Source organism: Rhipicephalus sanguineus, chromosome 8 (assembly GCF_013339695.2).
Source record: "Rhipicephalus sanguineus isolate Rsan-2018 chromosome 8, BIME_Rsan_1.4, whole genome shotgun sequence".
In the NCBI taxonomy this organism is placed as follows: Eukaryota; Metazoa; Arthropoda; class Arachnida; order Ixodida; family Ixodidae; genus Rhipicephalus; species Rhipicephalus sanguineus.
Window position 1 is genome coordinate 39,087,668 of NC_051183.1, and position 19,052 is coordinate 39,106,719.

General features: G+C 46.8%; 1 protein-coding gene across 1 annotated transcript; it reads right to left on the reverse strand.

Annotated features, from left to right (window-relative positions):
* On the reverse strand, nt 1–18,782 carry LOC119401742 (serine-threonine kinase receptor-associated protein). Its single transcript, XM_037668696.2, has 7 exons — nt 18,627–18,782; nt 17,189–17,328; nt 16,124–16,274; nt 13,345–13,444; nt 9,238–9,375; nt 4,179–4,315; nt 1–2,218 (listed from the first exon to the last, which is right to left on the reverse strand). Exons 1-7 carry the CDS (start codon nt 18,742–18,744, stop codon nt 1,944–1,946), a joined length of 1,059 nt encoding a protein of 352 aa, XP_037524624.1. The 5' UTR covers nt 18,745–18,782; the 3' UTR covers nt 1–1,943.
* Between the last annotated feature and the right edge of the window lie 270 nt (nt 18,783–19,052).

Consider the following 19,052-nt stretch of genomic DNA (forward strand, 5'->3'; position numbering starts at 1 on the left):
AATTCAGACAAGTGCCCAGATTAGATATCAACATGTGATGTGGATAACAGCAGGGATCCTGTATTACTCACGTGAAAAGTATATAGGACATGTTTGTGGAGAAGGTAAAACAGCAAACCACAAAAGATACTGTTCCAGAGCTAGAAAACTACCGTATTTGCTCGAATGTAATGCGACCGCGATTGTAACGCAAGGGCTGACATTTCACTGTGTTCAGGAAGAAAACAGTATTTTTGGTATTCGATTGTAACGTGAAGGTCGAATTTAGGTGGCAAGGATCTGGAAAAAAAAAAACTCGCGTTACATTCAAGTAAATACGGTATCAAAGCCATTCTTTTTGCACCCGCTCATTGCTACTACAGTGCGAATAAAAAAGTATATTTTATAAAAATGCGCAGCTGCAAAGAAAAACAAATACATGACTAACCACACAGGCTAGTATACTCCATTCCACATGCAGAAAAAGCTGAAGTGAAGTTGGTCTCGTTGTCACTTGGCTATGAAGTCCGTGGTAAGTGAACAAAAATGGAACGTTTCTTCAATCCTGTAACTGCATAAGGTTTCTTGCGTAGACATACAAATGTTAAGTTCTGAATGCAGTTGTTACAAATAACACTTGATCAACAAGTTGAAGTGATCAGCTGACGTTTCCAAACCTGTACCGGTTCCTTGTTTGCAATGCAGTGGACAAGCAGTCATTGCATTGTACTAAGAAAAGGCCTTTTTCCGAGAGTTGTGACTAGTGCAGGTAACATGGAGGAGTTGCCAGTGCACGTGAAGATACGGTACACAGAGCCATGAGAACATCTCAAACTGCCAATGACAAGTGAAGACTGGAAATTTGACAACGTGATCCAACTTAATCCAGTACGACGTCTAAAACCACCATGGAATACAGGGATGAAATCTCAAGCACTAAAGAACGGTGAAAAAAAAAAAATTTTTTTTAATGTCATACGTCAAAAAAGCACCACTCACCACGTTTCAGCAATATTCACAGCAGTCAAAACACAACGCACTCAACTGCAGGCTCATTTGCGCATCAAGCTCTCTCTTCTTGACAACTGAAAGTGCCAAGTGTCAAAAGATGTGAAGACTCTAAAGGAGCAAACGCTCATGCGCTAAGCATAACAACAAAGAGGGCTTCAATCGACACCCGTGAGCAAGAGGCGTAGTTTTCCTGCTGTGGCGTAACACACTCTTTCTTTCTGTGGCATAACACACTGCAAACTAAACAAAGTACAAAATTTACCCAAACTTTAGCAAAACGAACCTTCCTTTTCATTATATAACAAAGAGGGCACAATTCTAAGCCTAACACTTTTCCTGGGCAATGAAAAAAAGAAAGACGATGCCCAAATTTCTGCATGGTAAAATTGTTACCACACTTTCATAACACTACCAAGACAGAATCTGGAACAGACAAAAAAGAAATGAATGCGCAAACATTGTGCGTGCTGCTGTGGCAAACACCACTGATGAACTTCCGGCAGATGGGGTTCAACACTATGGAACTATAGACAAGGGAAAAAAGAAAATGCCCAAACTTCGGAGCTCAGCAACCGCACCTCCCACAACACGACGGCCGCCGCACCTCCCACGACACTGGCATAATAACTGCGCAGAAGGTGGCTGACGGAACAAAACATGAATGGGAGGACTTGCCCTCTCTCCGCAGTTATTCACTCCTTTTCAAGCGAGAGAAAAAAAAGTACAGAAGAAGAAGGACACGAACGTTCCGCATACAACTGTAGCAACCACACACTTCTGAAGCTCTCGGCTGTCTGCCAACCTCAGTTTAGGCTAGCTTTCAGCTGCGCTGTAGGCTTCACGCACAGCGGCGCCCATCTGCTCTCCATTCCTGCATAATCCGAGACAGTCCCCCAAGTGCTTTCCGGATTCTCAGTTCCGTGTTCGTGCCTACAACAGCCCTTTGAAGAACATCACGCCTCTGCTTTGACGGCGCTGTTGGCAGTCGGCGGCGGCGTGGCGGCGGCGGTGTCGGGGGGCGTGGGAATGTCGTCATTGTTGTTATTGTTGGCCACACCCTCGCCGGCGGCACCTTCTGTTGGCTGTACGTACTTCCAGAGGCCGTACGTCTTACCAACCGTTGTCTGCCAAAGCCTCAGCGTACCATCTTCGCTTCCACTTGCGTACAGTTCACCGTCTGGGGAGAACCGCACGCAGTGCACGGGCCCGAAGTGTCCCTTGAACGAATCTGAAACGTGAAGCGGTGCAGCTGTGAAATCACCACGTGCCGACAGAAACGAAAGAAACTGGCCATTAAACGCTGTTTGTTTCAGCGAAGCTTATAAATACCATACTTGGTTACAACCCCAGAAAAAATTTTAGAGCCCTTCCAACTATTTGTGAAGTGGGAAGACCAGCGAAGCTATGGAAGCGTTCACGCGGCGAGGCCTGGCGCGTGGCGTTCGGCTTCACTTGCCCAATCGTCGTCGGTGGCATTGGCTCAACAGCAACACGCACATTCGTGCTTCTGGGCGCACCGACGTTCCTTGTACTGCCACTGTTCCTCTTTGGAACGAACGACAAATGTCCGAGCCACGGCGAGTGCAAAGAGCAATTCAACACATCACTAGCACGACCTCTTATGTCACGATACAATGTGACAAATGTGATTCGTTGACGAGACGTATTGGAGAAAGACTATGATGTTTTATCAAAGGCGGCTATGCCAATCGCAGCGCACGTACTACGTAGACCGGATGCGCTTATGTGGCTGCCAGTGTGAGTTAAGGCAGAACCACACATACGCAGCCCGAGCGCGCGCTGTACGCGCTCCGGAGGCCGCGCATGCGCAGACGGAGCAACTGGAGCAAAACGCGCTCGGTACACGAGTGTTCGTGGCAATCTGATGTCGACCTTGAAACTGCGCGCATTCGGAAGTGCTCGGAGCCCTGCAAATATGCAAATGTGGCATGGCTGTTACCAGCACCAGCTTGACTGACGGATGATGATACACGTTATGTGAAAAATTTTAGTTCTTATTTACTTTTGCATGCATGTAACAACAAAAAAGGTAACAGAAGGAGGTTTTGTAAGTATTCTGATGAATTATCAGTAATTTTGTACGAAACGATGTCTTGCATGAGAGGAAGCGCGCGCTCGCGTGCCCCTTCGCGCGTAGCGTCTGGGTGGAAACCGCCATAACTTGCTGGATATGCCCGGGCTGCGTGCGCTGACGTGCTCCCCGTGCACGTTTGGGAGCGTACGTGCGGTTCGGGCTTTAGGTCATGTAGTGAAACAGCAAAACCTAAGGTCCTGTGAAGGCGCGGTGTAATGCACACCTTTTACAATCCGAAGTTTGAAAACACAGACAGCCCGGTGTTTCATACGACGCCACGAGGTGGCGCGACGTGTCTGAATTGGGGTGCCAGTGCCACCTCCCACGGGAGCAGGCTGGTGACACCTTAAGACACCCTAAGGCATCTGCCATAGCGTGTGTATGCATGCTAAGATATAACATGGCGGTTGTGTTGGAGTTGTTGCCACCCTTAATTGTGCCTACATGAGTACTCCTTCATCCTAGCACTAGACAGCTTAGCTGTAGACATGTCAGCTCCACCCACAGCCATCACAATTCCTCCCACTGAGAATGTGCATAAACGCTCTGTCCAATATCGCTTACTCATTTTCATGACGTCAAGCCCTTTTCGAGTGTTTCAGACACACGTTCTGTGTCACTGGTTCTTGGTCTAAAACTTGAACATCCTGGTAAGTAAGTTTCGCTGCTCAGCCAAACGTACTGTTTTAGGTAGTAACGACGAACCTTTAATTCTTTAAGTGCATAGTATTTACATTAGCCGAGAAAAAGTACTTACAGTTAGAGTGGAAACTGCCTCTCACGACTGCCTTTCCCGGGTGAAGGGGTAATAATAATAATAATAATAATAATATCTGGGGTTTAACGTCCCAAAACCATGATATGATTATGATAGACGCCGTAGTGGAGGGCTCCGTAAATTTCGACCACCCGGGGTTCTTTAACGTGCACCTAAATCTAAGTACACGGGTCTCCATTTTTGCCTCCATCGAAAATGCAGTCGGATGAAGGGGTAGGCGCGCTGCGGTTCTGTGGGCAGAGCTGACATTTCTTTCTTAGGTTGTAACTAAGTATAGAGAGTACCGGGACCAAAGACCCGAGACATCGGCCTCACCGAGCTCCGTTCCAGTTTCGTACTCAAACTTGTACATCTTGAAGTCCTCGCCTCCGCAGACAAAGACAGACTTGTCGGGCAGCAGTGATGCCGAGTTCACCTGGCTCGGAATCTGGAACTCCTTCATTTTTTCGAGCCTGTTGCATAAGAAAGGATGCGCTGGTCAGACAAACGAAATGTAGGCACCTGCTGCAGAAAATGCAGTAAGGACTAGACGTGCGCACGGGCTCTGGGTGGCCTGAAAACTCGTACGTGAGCCCAGCCCTAATAATGGGCCCAGGTAGTCCGACATCATCGTAAATCAAAATTGGACAGGGAGGCCCACCTTCAAAGCCATGTTCGAACACAAAGTACGGAGGCTATGATGAAATGGTCTCCACATGTGATGTTGTCATCCTGCCCCCTCTCTTCAGCAAGCCTTTTAGTTTCTTCTACACAGTTTAGTGTGCAATGGTAAATTACTATACACAACAGCGTTAACATGTCCACAACAAAGTCCTCAATGTCAGGCCAGACCAGTGCTACTGATATTTTTTTGTTGGTTTTTGAATTAGGGTGGGCTGGGAGGGCGGGCTCATCTATTAGTGCCGGTGGGCTCCTGACGTAGGCAGCATACCCGAGACGGGTTCACAAGCGTGGCCCGTACGCACCTCTGGGAACAACCATGCAAGTGCATACTTTTTCATGATTGCTTACAGACAGGATAATCAATCTGTACAACTGTAACACAATGTAGCTGAATAGAAGTGTCGCATCCCACCGAGAAGCGAATGAGAAGGCCATGCGAACGGGCCCAATTAATTTTACTTATTGTACCCTCAAGGCCCGGGGACATTACAGAGGGGAAAAGAGGGTAAACTGGAAATGTACAACAAACTGGGTAGTTATACTATCCAGTAAGAAAGTAATGCAGTAGCGAAGTAGAACAACATATTAGTAGGGGTATGCAAATATTCGAACTTTCGAATACTTTTCGAATAGTGTTTGCAATTCGATTCAATTCGCACCGGAATTTTACTATTCGAAGTACTCGAGCCTGCAGAAAACAGACAGAACGGTTTATCATAACGGAAAATATAAGGACGATAAATCGGTGAGCAGCGTGCTTGGTCTTGCGTTTTAGGACGCCGACGTGCGAAACTTGCTAGAAGCTTCCACCTGTGCTCTGAGCGGTCACTGCATGACGAGCTGGGAGGACCGTGGGTCCGCTGCCAATGCGTAAGATGCGCATCCATGGTTCTGAGGAGCCAGCGAGCGATGCCAATCGTTGCTTGCGACGAAGCACATAGCGGCTTCTTCACGTTTGCATGTCCGCTAGCACGCTAAGCGGAGTTGGGCCTAGCCACGACTCTGAGCAGTAAGCTCGATCGTGGTGCCAGATGTTTCAAAGTACACCATTTTCGATCACGAGGACAAAGAGTCGTTCCACGGTAGTCTTCATCACAAGGTCCGAGCTACCGTGCTCGCAGACATGCCCGCGAAGTTCGCATTCGTCTTGTACATCGCGGCGCTGTGAACAGAGTTAGGCCTAGCCATAACTCCGAGCAGTAAGCTCGATCACGGCATCCGATCAAAAGCACGTCATGCTCGATCATGAGTGCAAAGAGTCGTCCTGCGATGGTCTTCATCACGAGGTCCGAAGTGGTGATAACTAGAACCTCCAACAATGAGTTGGTCCGAGACGCGCGTCTGCGATGTTCGCAATGAGTGCAGCGCACCATTGTAATGTGAGGATTGAGCTTCCACTTGCAGCTGCCAAACTAAAGCGTAATTATTTTCTAAATGATCGTCGACCTGAGAACACAGAATGAGTGCGAACGCGTCACGAGGTAGCACAATTTTCAACAACCGGGACATTGCGACGCGCAAGATGCAAATGATGCTCTCTCGGGGCAAGATCAGACCAATGGCAAAGGTGTGCTGGAGCAACTTAGTGTACGCAGCCAATGGAAGCCTCATAACGAACTTCAAACATTTGCTATTTGTCCGCTTGTTTCCGAATAGAGGAGCTAGCTGAAGTGGGAAATTCGAACATGAAGAAACGCTCTTTCTGACGAGCACAAAATGGCGGCGTCCAGTGGCGCCGTTGCGGAGCTACAGTCAACGACCGATATTTCGGACTTCCTAGAGACCACGAAATCGTCCGAAAAAACGTATTCATGCTTTTTTTATTCCGCTCAAGCGGTCAAATCGCCACAGCCACATCCGAAATAGCTTTAATGCCTCCCGGTACACTTATCAGGCATTTTCGCTCGCGCCCAGGCTCTGGCAAATACATTCGGTACCTGCCACGAACCCCGCTTAACTACGTGCCAACCGCCACTTGCAAATTTGCGTCTCGTGATGAGCTTCGTTGATGCCAGCAAAGCGCGGAATAGATTACGGCTCTCTCGCATGGAGCGTTCGGAAACGATGACGCGGAACACAAAGATTGTGGCGGAAGAGCGGACGACTCGTCCAGCTTTCCCCGATGTGTGTACGCACGTAAACGGTGCGCATACACGTCACTGAATCTCCGCCGATACGCAGCATTTGCTGCCATGTGAAGCAGATCGTTTGTGGGCAGCAAATCGCCAACTAAGCTGACGCCGTCCCTGTAGTGTAGGCAATTTGTCATGAAAGGGTTTGTGATGACCCCTTTGTTCCCGACAGCACACGGCCGCGGCAATGGCGAGCTGGTTTCGTTCGTGAAGGCAACGCGTCTGTGCGGCGCACTTAGCAGTCTTGCACAAAGAAGCAGCATGAATGGCGGCGCGGTGCGTTTGGGTTCTCGCCTATTAAATGTGTGCAGTACGCATGCAACTGCACTAGGCCACACGCACTATCGAGCAGTTAACTGCAGATGCTTATCATAAGGATTGTCAGCGATTAAGCCGTACTGGTGCATTTGCCACCTGCCGCCATCACGCCTCCGTGCATTTCCGCTGCTTATCTGTAAAGATATCACCGCACTGCACCGTGATAACGGCCCCTTTGAATTTCTGGTCTGCATCACCCCATAACACTTCAGCATTGTGGCAAAGCTGACTTTCGAGCTCTGCTACTGTCGCAAACAGTTCTATTTGCGAAAGAGCTGGTTCGAACCTATGAGATGATAGACGCGGCAGAGGTGGGGGCTTCAATTAATGCCTTTCAGACCCGCACTTTGGGCAGAAAGTCCGAAAAATCAGACGCCAAAGAGTTCCAGTGTCCGAAATTTCGGATGTCCTTATACATTGACGTCTATGGGGCTGGTGACAGTGTCGCGAAAGCGTCCGAATTTTCGAGCATGTCCAGAAAATCGAGCGTCCGAAAAATCGGCAGTTGGCTGTATGTATAATTTTTTGAAAAACGATGTCTTTTTTCTTGCGATTTCCACGATGATTTCCACCACGTCGGCAGATGCAGCAAATCCTTTACAGCACTTGTAGGTAGTTCCCAGTGAATATATTTTGTAATCAGAGAGAAAATGGGCTACGTAAACTTAAAACGCAATTTTCAAAAAAAAAATCGCATTTGTTATTTTTCGCGCACTCGTCTGGCATCTGCAAAAGCCGGGACGGAAAACAAGCGACCTCTCCTAAAGGCACCCGGCACCAACGTGTAGAACGATGTCGACACCACTTTGGTTATACCATATCATGCAAGTAAAGGCAATGTGGCCTACACATTTTTCATTCTTTATAATACATCTAGGACTTAGCAGCACCTCTCCAGGCTTCATCAACCTAGCCAAAAGCAACACTTTCATGTTCCTACCTCTTAAGAATATGCTTATGGATCCTCTGGAACTTATTATCTGTAATTTGGCTTCGAAGTATTTGAGAACTATTAGAAAATTATTTGATTCGATTCACACTCAGACTTTATTATTCAAATTCGCTTTGCACTCAATATTTTGCTATTCACACAGCTCTACATATTAGTAATTACCTATATATGCAATGTGGTTAGGTCATGCATTGTGCAATAGACTGCAAGTACTAATATGAAGAAACAATGTAACATGATATTAATTCCTCCATATAAAATGTTCGCTAATTTGTGCTGAAGAACTTGACAGCAAAACGATAAATATAACATGTTAAAACTTCCCAGTTAAGGGGGGACGTGGCAATGAAAACTATCCTTGTTATTTATGGAGATAAAGTGATGAAATTTGGCATGCAGATGTGGTATGTTGCGCTGATATCATAACTGAAATCGGTTTTGAGCTATCTTTTGTAGTTTTTGAGTTACAACACTTGATAGACTCTCATTTTCATCCAAAAATTAATTAATGAATTAGACCTAACTTCATCAAGATTTTTGCATAAGGATATGCACAAGGGCCCATTCTGTGCCGTAATGCTATTGGTTTATTTTTTAATGTTCAAATAAACACACACAAAAATTTTCGAAATTTCTTGTACATATTATCTTACTAAAAACTTTTACAAAAAGCCAATTATAAAAATCTGTATGACGTGCAGACAAATATGAACAGCTTTACGGCACTCACCAATGTCTCAGGATCTAAGCACAGAAAACCGAATGGTTATATCTTTATTTGTTGTGAAATGGCACAAGGATGACTGACAGCAACTGTTCAAAAAATGAAAGCTGACAAAATGGAGCTCAAAGAAAATGGAGCTAAAAGTTAAGAAAATGGAATTCTGAAAGAAGCTGGTTTTGTTTTTCATTTGAGAAATGCAGCTTTGCGGCTATCTTGAGCTCCATCTGTCCTCTTTATGATGACATCAATATGGTGGCACTGTGCCAAGGGAAAACTTCAGATTTGCATTTTCTAAAGCCCAATTTTCTCATAGTTTTCGATGACAGCACATTAGTAAAATGCTTTTTATTTCAACTTCTACTGCTTATTTTGGTCTAATATTTCACCATGACTTAAAACATGGTCTCAGGATTGCAGTAAAAAATAAATTGAAAAATTGAACAATTTGACCAAATTTACCATTCCCATTACCACGTCCCCCCTTAATGTTTGCTACAGATTACGTTATTCGGTTCCACTTTGAAGGCAAAGCTCAAGCATCCTCTCATTTATTTTTTTTTCCAAGTAAACAAAACGAAAACTCACGTTTCTGTGCTCCATGTGCTCACCATATGGCCATGGGTGACCAACAGCATACTGCCATCAGGGGTGAGCTCAAGGTCACTCGGAGCACTGGGCAATTCCAGCTTGCCCACCTCCGTCCCACTCACGTAATCCCAGAACCTGAAGGGCCCAACATTTTCGTCAACACCATTCACACTCCGTCGCAAAAATGTGCGCCGTTGGCCTTTCCAATTACCATATTTTATCGCATACAAGCTGCAGAAAAACACAGAAAACTCAGACGTAATGTTGCGGTGCGGGTTACACGTGAATTTCTGTGAGGAAGCCAGCTTCAGGGCAACGTGCAGGGATGTTTTCTAAAAAATGTTTCGCGAGTTATATTTAGGGGGGGGGGGGGCTATAAGCGAGGGTAGCAGGTTATCCACAGAAAATATGGTATTTGATTTATAGCACACACTAATAGCACAAAAAAGAAGCCACTCTCACCCACAAGGCAACGTGCTGATAGCTGTAGAAATGCATCAGACAGCAAAACAAAGTAACGTTCGATAAGCTTTAGATAGCGTAGTGAACAACCATGTACTAATTAGATTAACGAGCACGGCGTCACGCAAGCACAGGGGCGCATCACACTTTATAATCGCAAACGCTGGCGAAACACAAACGCGATTGCAGAATCAGGCACCAGTGAATGACAAGTTTGCCACATTGTCTCACCTTAGCACGAAGCCTTGAATGGCCCCTATACCACCCAAAAGTCGAACTTAAAGGGCCAGTAAACAACCCAAAGGTCCAAAAATTGTAATGAAGAAAAATATGCGCACTTCTGCTATGTGAACATGCTGCAAGAATTTTGCGAGTACGTGTTATAATAAGGAAGTTACAGTTGTTAGAACATCCATTTCAGCTGGTTTCAAATTTTCACACGGCCTCGCCACCCCTCTCCGCCACAGGGAGGGGAAGGCATAGACCGTCGTTATGACTCCACTCACTTCGGCAACGTGACACGACGTCAGCAATTGACGTCATCGGTGAGCTCGATCAGTCGCAACGCACTTTCGCTTGCTGTGGCTCCTGGTTGTTTATTGTTTAGGTTGTTGCACGTGCTCCGTAACTTGACGGGCAGTTTTCGGCTCTTCGATATTTTTAAACCTTTGTGACAGTTCACAGTGCAGCAGGAATGTGTGCTTGCTTTCCAAGATGACGAAGGGTCACAAGAGAAAATCGTGGAGAACCCCGCTTGCTCCGCGTGCAATGGGAAAACCAAGCAAGGGCGACCCGTCCGAGCTACCGGAGATTCCCCCCTTTCTCCGTTCGATTTGCAGCCAACAAGTGAACAACACTTCCTCCACGTGTTGCTCATGCCGAAGGCGAAGTGCGTGCAGGTGCTACGCAGTGCGAGGAAAATACGCATGGCAACTGCGTGGCTAAAACCGTATCACCGCAGGGCCAAGAGGTGCTGTTTCGTAGCGGTGGGTGGGTACAGGAACTGACGTTAACTTGACAACTGTTTCTTGAGACCTGGTTTAGACCAATCGACGAGCTCAGTGGTACGTCAAGTTGCCCATGGCCAAGTTTGTGTCACTGCATGTACGAGGGGGATTAGTCAGGCGAAGGAAACAGGCGCGGGAATTGTTTTTTGAAATGGAGGGTCAGCGCGGCGCGCAGCGCTGTAATATTCGGAAAATGTGATCGCCTCGGTCTACTGTACCAATTGGCGAGCTTGTTTGGGGGGTGTAAAAAAAGAGTTCGAGCCTGTTTACTGGCCCTTTACATTGTAGTGTTACAGTTGTGCACGAGCCTACAATGAACACGTAGCCATGAGAATTTTTCGAAACGGTGCCGTAATACAGTATAGACCGCTTATAACGTAAGTCGCCGGAGTCTCGAATATCCGCACTATAAGCGGTACCGCACTATAACCAAAACAACCTTCTTCAAAGGCTGCACTTGCGCAAAACGTGTTGAGCATGTAGCCTCGCGTGTTCGATAATCGACATATGCGATTTGGGGCGCTTACAACTACTTAAATGTCCGAATGTTCAAAAATTAACCGCCAAAGACCTGCATTGCCAACGAAATGAACACGGGGGAAAAAAGCAAACAAAACAAAGTGCCATCGCGGAAATTCGCCGACTACGTTTCAGGCCACCTCGAGGTATGCGCATTACACAGAAACCCTGTCGAATCGCGTCCGAAATTTCACGTGCTGAGCGGTACCGATCGTTCGATTTCACGGGCGCGCACGCGATGTCCAAGACATTGCAATCGAATCTGGAACCACAATTCGAGAGTTGCATGTGGCAACCATGCCCTCGTTTTCATTAACTATATGATTCTCTTCCCTTCAAGTGCAGCCATCGCAAAAAGTTTCGTTGATTCCGCACCAAACCGCAACTTTTATCGCCCGCGACCGCTATCGAAAAGCAACCAACGCTGATTAGGCCTAGCGTGCCGTTCAACATGTTGTCGTGGGAAGTTTGTCCAAGACAACATGAAGATCGGACGTCGAAAAGATCGCACTCAAGCACTAACTTAAGAACAGCGCGCGTGATACGAAGTTTGTGTTCGCGGCCGGGAGATCAACGGCGACAAAAGCCCGCCAAGCTCGTTTAAGTCCGCGCACTGGCAGAAAAGGCGAAAGCTCGCGTCATGAAGCCGCAAAACTTTTCAATTTGCGGACGAGGTCGCAAACGCGATATCTGTAGCAACTGTGATAATGACGACGCTTTTCCCGACAGGAAACTTACTTTAAAGCGCACTTGATGAGGACGTGATCGTACGTTCCACGCGTAACGCGCTGCCGGCAAGCGGCCGCGGAGCCTTGCCGCCTTGCCGCCGCCAGTGCAAAGGCTACTCCGTCGCCTAGGCAACCACCATCTTTCCCCACTCAGCGAGCCCGCACAGTGCTGCCGCGGTCTTTTTCCTCCCTCCGCCCCTCATTCGTTCACTGTGCGTGCCCTCGCCCTTCGTAACGACCTCGTCGCTCCCTCCCCACCGGCGTACCTCCTTTGAGAACCGCACTCGCTACCGCGTTTGTCAGAAATATTTTCCCGCAACCGCATTATAAACAGTATTTCATCTTGGGGGACTGCACAATAAGCGGTATGCGTATACATGCGGTTCTATGGGAGGGTGAACGGGAGTCGAAAAAGACCGCACTATAACCGGTCCTGCACTATATGCGGTTACGTTATAAGTGGTCTGCACTGTAGTGGAATTAGACGTGTTTGATGATACAAAATGGGCCCTCGCTCGTTTTCCTCTTTCTTTCGCTATGCTATGCTCGTCAGCTCGCCTCTCCTCCTGGCCGAGTGCTCCTCCTCGCCAGGCGAGAAGAGCAGCGAGGGCACATACCTGCGAGCGGACAAGCAAGTGTTGTGGATGACGAGCAGGCAACATGTTGATATCATGGTGAACGCTGAGGGGATGAGGATTGGCGAAAAGTACGGAGAAGAGAAGGGATTGTTTCTTGGAGCGTTGCCGCATTTGGCATTATTGATCGTGACGGCATTCTGAACACGATCTGCGTTTTTACTCAAAATGTTAAAAAATAATCGAAGGTGGTTTAGCGGCTCCTCAACAATGAAGACAACTCGACAAAATTTGTTGCTGGGCTAGTTGGTTCATAGTCGTAAATACTGAATAACTTTGAGATAATGAAAAAGATGCATGTATTTCACTCACACGTCTTACACTATGGTGCTAGTCTCAAGATCCAGGCTAAATATAAGTGCCTGCAGCAATGACCAGGTTCAGCTATGCAAATGCAATATTTAGACTAAACTCCCCGTAAAAAATCAGCCAGTCAAATTCCTTTCGGGAGCATATTGCAAGCTAGGCACCGTTAATCTAAATCTGCCACTTGTTTCAGTCCTGACTAGCAAAACAATGTTCCCGATTGAAAGCTCATTGAAACCACTCTACATCACAAACCATGAAATAAATGAAACTGTCAAGACTGCTTCTAGGCAGTTCTGACCATTCAGTTCACGGGGTGGTTTCCCTGCAGAAGCTTGGAACACGAAAATGCGTGCACTGAAGTCTGCAATTATCCTCGTGCCAGAGCTGTCTCATTAAATTTGCCACCTCCATTTGTTAGTTCAGTAGAAACGGGCAGTTAGTTACCTGACCGTCTTGTCATCCGATGCAGAAACAAAGCGCTTTTCATCTTGAAGGAACAGCACTTTTTTGATAGCTGACGTGTGTCCTTTCAGCACAGTTGGATCTGGGAGGAGAGAACGACCACCGATTAAACCTCTAACAGCTAAATTATTTCGGCAGTGTTGTAGAGTTTCCACACATTCTTTAGTTGTAAGTGTTTCTTATTCTGATTCTGAAAATAAATTTCTTGCTTCGAGTGCTGGTTCTCATTAACAAAAGAAAGGAAAAAAGCCACTAAGTTCTAGGGAGACTTTTCCCTCAGTGTACAATTCGCAATCCATAGATGGTACCTATGACAGACGTAGTTAGCAAAAGTAAGACCTTCAAGATCGGTGAGTGCTGCCAAGAGCTACTGCATTGCCGTGGGTTCATCATCAAAGGTGCTTCCATGCCATGCTTTACACACTCGGATCGCGTTGCCTTTGGTGTTTACAGTGTTTGTGATCTGTCGTAATGCGCCGTGTCACGAACGAGAGCCACAAGACTTTTGGGGAAGTCCACGTGCACTCAGTTTGTTTTGCTTTTTTTTTTGCAGGAAAACTTTGCCGTTGCTATCTTGAATTTTGGTGCCCTTTTAGGAAAGCACCCCCCTCCATCCATTTCAGTAATTTATAGTTTATGAGGGGGGCACTTGCTTAGAACATAATTCTAAACTTGGGCCACCCTCCAGAGTTAAGGAATGAAGCCAGAGCTGCTGTGCCAATTGTAACTCATCTTTGGTGCTCAGAGGAGCACATATTAGGCTGGCTGTGCGCAACTCAGCATTGGCAACAATGATGCAATCCATTAAAGAAGTACAGCTTGGGCCTGCGAGTTAAAGGGTTAACTCAACATCTGCCAACAGTTTGGGGCTGGGCTAGTTGACTAGTGCTTGCTACAGTGCAGTAGGACATTCTGATAGGATAAGTAATGATCCATATGATTTCTTTTATAGAGTATTTTTTTTAAACGCGAAGCATTTCTTAGTGAACCTCAGGCACTTTGAGTGAGGTGAGTGAGTGAGTGAGTGAGTGAGTGAGTGAGTGAGTGAGTGAGTGAGTGAGTGAGTGAGTGAGTGAGTGAGTGAGTGAGTGAGTGAGAGTGAGTGAGTGAGTGAGTGAGTGAGTGAGTGAGTGAGTGAGTGAGTGAGTGAGTGAGTGAGTGAGTGAGTGAGTGAGTGAGTGAGTGAGTGAGTGAGTGAGTCTGTCTGCCTGTCTGTCTATCTATCTAGCCGCCTATGTCTGGGTGCTCTCATGATCGCCTCCTTAACTTGGTGCAGACCAAAATTGGCATGGGAGGGTAAGAGGATTTGAGGGATATGACTCTCGGGTCATGACACGAATAACGTGAAAATCCTGTCGCGTACGTCGTCAAACCCTTTCCTCCAGACACGTGTGGCACATACCCATTTACCACAAGCCGCGGTGTACGGGTATGCACTACAGGTGATTTACAGTTTATATTTACCCAGGAACGGTGAGAACAGACATTGGTAACTTAAATGCGAGAGCGTTACGAAAAACCGACATCGGCAGCGTTGACCCGACGAATGGAAAGAATGAAAATTAGGATTCCAGCAGGAATCCAACCCAAGCATTTTGTGTGGCAGTTAGGTATTCTATCACAGAGTCACACCAGATCTAGAAACTGCTTTGGAAAAAAACCCAATGCAGGCGTAATGTCGGTGCAACGTCAATTGTGGTTGCAGTGCAGCTATCTAATTTCATAATAAAGCAATAAACATTACACATTTACTCCTATCACACAGTTGTCAAGTCGGGTTAACGTCAATTGTGGTTCAAGTGTTGGCTACGCTTTTATAACAATCTAATAAACATTACATTTGTATCCTACGATTCAGCAAGCTATATTCAAGCATTGTTTGACCCCGGAGGAATATGCTAACGAAAGTTGCATATGATATTCACATCATCGCAACGTTAAGTGCACTTCGTTTCGATAGTGCTGACATCTGTGCTCTAACGTGAGTTCTGATGTTACGTCAGACCATAAGTTGCCCTTTAAACTCCGATGTAGTTGACGTTCCTGGTGAGCCCACGATGTGCGCACAACTACTACACTTACAAAAACACGTCGATCCATTTCCTAACACTTGGCTCAAAGCCAAGAAATGCAGCCCAGACAATCACTGGCCAGCTGCTTCGCATGAAACAGATTCCCACGAGGCGTGGGATCTGCCAAATTTTTTTTGCTGCAACTTTTTTTTTTAAATATTTAGGACGCTTTGCAACAAGGCATGTTAAATCTTCAACCATTCAGCTATCAAGAGTGTGGCCAGCCTCCATTTAGTTGGCCAGGAGATGGACACACAGCTAGTTACCACCATGCTGGCGTAGTTTGTCTGCAGCATAACAGCAGACAAAATACGAACTGACCAGGTCGCAGGTACACATACACGTTCGAGTTACAACAGAATACAGTACAGACTGATTTCCAGAAATACGACTTCTGTTGGACACCACTGGCTAAAAGTTGTGAAAAACAGCATGTTAAAAGTTATTTCTGGCCACTTGTGGAATAAGAAAAGCTATTTCGAGGCGACTCTTATATCGGAAACTTGCTGTCTAGATCTTGTGACGGCCCTCGTCTAGTACTAATTATTCATCGGCAACTGTATTTGTCGGAGGGTAATCAACTAACACAGTTAAACTTATATTACTCATAAGTGTCCATTTAATACCAGACACATCTTGGATTGGACGGATTGGCACAACGGCCTTTCACACGTTCTCCTGAGGCTTACCAGCATCCACCTTGTTGACGTCAAAGATCCGGAGCGACTTGTCATTGCTTCCAGTCAGTAGCTTGGTGCCATCGGAGTCAAAGTCCACGGAACGTACTATGTGGGGGTGAGCAAATGTGTGGAGCTCCTCCCCGGCCACTGCGTTCCACAGCTGTGGAGAAAAAAAGTTTAGGCAACCTTAATGTTTCATTTAAGCGTCTTTGATGGCGCTAGCACACAGCGTTTGGTGAAGTTTGGTTGACTTGGCTACACCTTGTGTTAACCTTTGGTCATCGACTTCCATAGCTTTAGTGTACTTCCGGCGACGCGCCATCGCGCTGCCGGAGTTGATTCAGAAATCATGTGGAAGGAAGTGCAGAGGCCACGGATCACAGAGGCCACTCAGAAAGAAGTGTGAGGTTGAGATCTGTTCCGCCAGGGGCCGCAACGATCCCAGGTGCTCACAAGAAAATCATGTGCTGTTCGAATTAACTCATTCAGTTCATTTTCATTAATTATCCTTACAGTTAATTGGCCCTTATCTGAAGTAAACTTACGCTGCGACATCATGTCTATCCAATACAACTCTTTAATTGAACCGTTACCTCCTTTTAAACGAGTTTCGGATTTTTGGACCCAGCCAGAAATCTCCACTCCCGGTTGACAAGAAACAGACCAGAAGTCCACGAGCAAAAAACAATGTCGCTAGAAGCTAGTGTCATGAAATAATTTGGTGGCACTTCATTGGTACAGTTAACTTGCAATGTCTAAGCGTACTGATGTATTCTGATAGCACATCTGCTGGCCACGCTATGAACCAACGAAGTGCTGCGCAAATCGATGCAACACATGATTCAGATGCAGTATCGAGGTGGTGGAACCCATATGTACATGACAAATTGAAAAACGCGTGATGTACCTCAACACGCTAACTTGCAAGCGGGATATTCTATTAACACTGTTGATGCCTACGTCTATGATATCAGATACAATTTAAATTTCTCTAAGATCCCTCTAGTATCAAATGATCTAAGCATGCCTCCCAAATGAACCAGGAAGCAGAATCCAAAGGGCAAACACGCTCACCTTGGCGGTGAAGTCGGCCGCTCCGGTGGCTGCCCTAGATGCATCCTTGTTGAGAGCGACGCCCCAGACGGCACCTTTGTGCCCGACGAATGTCCCAATCCAGTCTCCAGTATCTCCCTGCCTGAGCATTGGCTTCCCATCTGAAATACACAGAATAAGTTGTCAGCAAAACGCCCTGGAGCACCTAGATTCAGCAGCGTCTTGGACGTTCCAGTTAAACATGGCGGCCAAGGTGACCAAGTACATGCCAAGGCGGCCAAGTACACGATACCACGTGAGCGTTGTAGTGCGCTTTATGGTGGCAGTTTTACAGCCAATTATCACCGTTACCGATCCACCTCTTGGCGCTAACACCTGTCGTGCTGTCACAACTCGTGTATTTTCTCGGTGTGCTAGTACTGTAAGATGGCCGCCACAATTAAATCAATGCAGAACATTACGGTGTATGAATTGCAGGTTTGCTACCCTACGGTTGTATTAAGCCAATACTGCTTTCAAACATGTAGTTGTAACATACGAGGGCATTAAATTTGTCAGCCGCTCGGAAAGCCCGTATTTCATGCACGACCAAAACCCATGACGTCAGCGTAGGCAAAGATGGCCAACCTCAGGGCAGGTTCTGACGCCATCCTTCCGAAGTGAGTAAGGCGGGGCTGAGGTTTGATGCTGTTAAAGATTCGGTGTGTGAGCTCCACGATTTAGACCTCAAAACTTCACGCATAGGTCTGTGGTTCAGTGAACTCAAAATTCTTAACGACATCCGCGGTAGTCTAAGCTTTACGCGGCTCCTTGATACTGCCGTGTTGCGTAGTTTCACCCTGACGTTAACCTATAATATTGTTACAAAGCGGCTGCCTTTTATAAGTAGTTTAGGTATGCTGTAAGATGCAAGATGTGGAGCCTATAATGATCGCTAAGCCAAGGCGTCACACTGTTACGCGAGTTTTCGACAGCCGCCTTCGCTACATACCACACGATTCATCATGACCTGTCATTAGACAACAGGTGCGACCATTTTTTTTAACATTAACGAAAACAAGATACGGCCTCGGCCTATTAATGTTTGCTGGACTGTACAAACAAACTTCCTTTTTTGTTTAGGCGCTGAGGCTAGAACATTAACGCTAATTGCAATCGCCATCCCTTCACGCCGGTTGGTGTGGCATTACAAGCGGCATACCTACGCAGTTACGAACGCAGTACACGAGAACTACGCATAAACGAGAAATCGTAAAGATCGGAGCTCACTATGATGTGGAAAAAAAATCTGTCAACGTGTAACCTTCATCAAAGGGGGGCTCGGTGACGAAAGCGGCGTTCTGAGCGAAGCACATGGAACCCACGAATGAAAGAACCTGGGTACGCCTCGCATCGTAACACGTCGCCCCCATTCGACCACTTGCCGTGCTGGATTTCAGTACGCACCGGCCGCGCTCACCTTTGCATGCCGAGATTAGGTAATAGGCTCCCGTCGAGGACAACTTTGAGAAACACAGGTCCACCACGGGACGGGTATGACCCGAACAAGTGAGCGGCGTTTGCCTCAAGCCGGCCATTTTTTCGAATGCCGCCGGAAGCTGGGAGAACGGCGTGCGACGAGCAGCTGACTTCCTGTGACCTCTGAGACATCCACCGCTGCGCTGCTCTGGTTAAAAGTCTCTAAGGCTGTGTACTTCCGCCGAAGCCGTTACAGATAGCCACTAGATGGTGGAACCAACGCAGATGATGTTGGTAGCGGTATAGCTGTGTCGTTTCACGTGGTTCGCATGGGTGCTCATTGTTATTCCACGGCATTTATAGCCGTACGCGAACGCTTCGAATGTCAATGAACTCTTTAGTCAGGCCCGTCAAGCGCTTGCACACA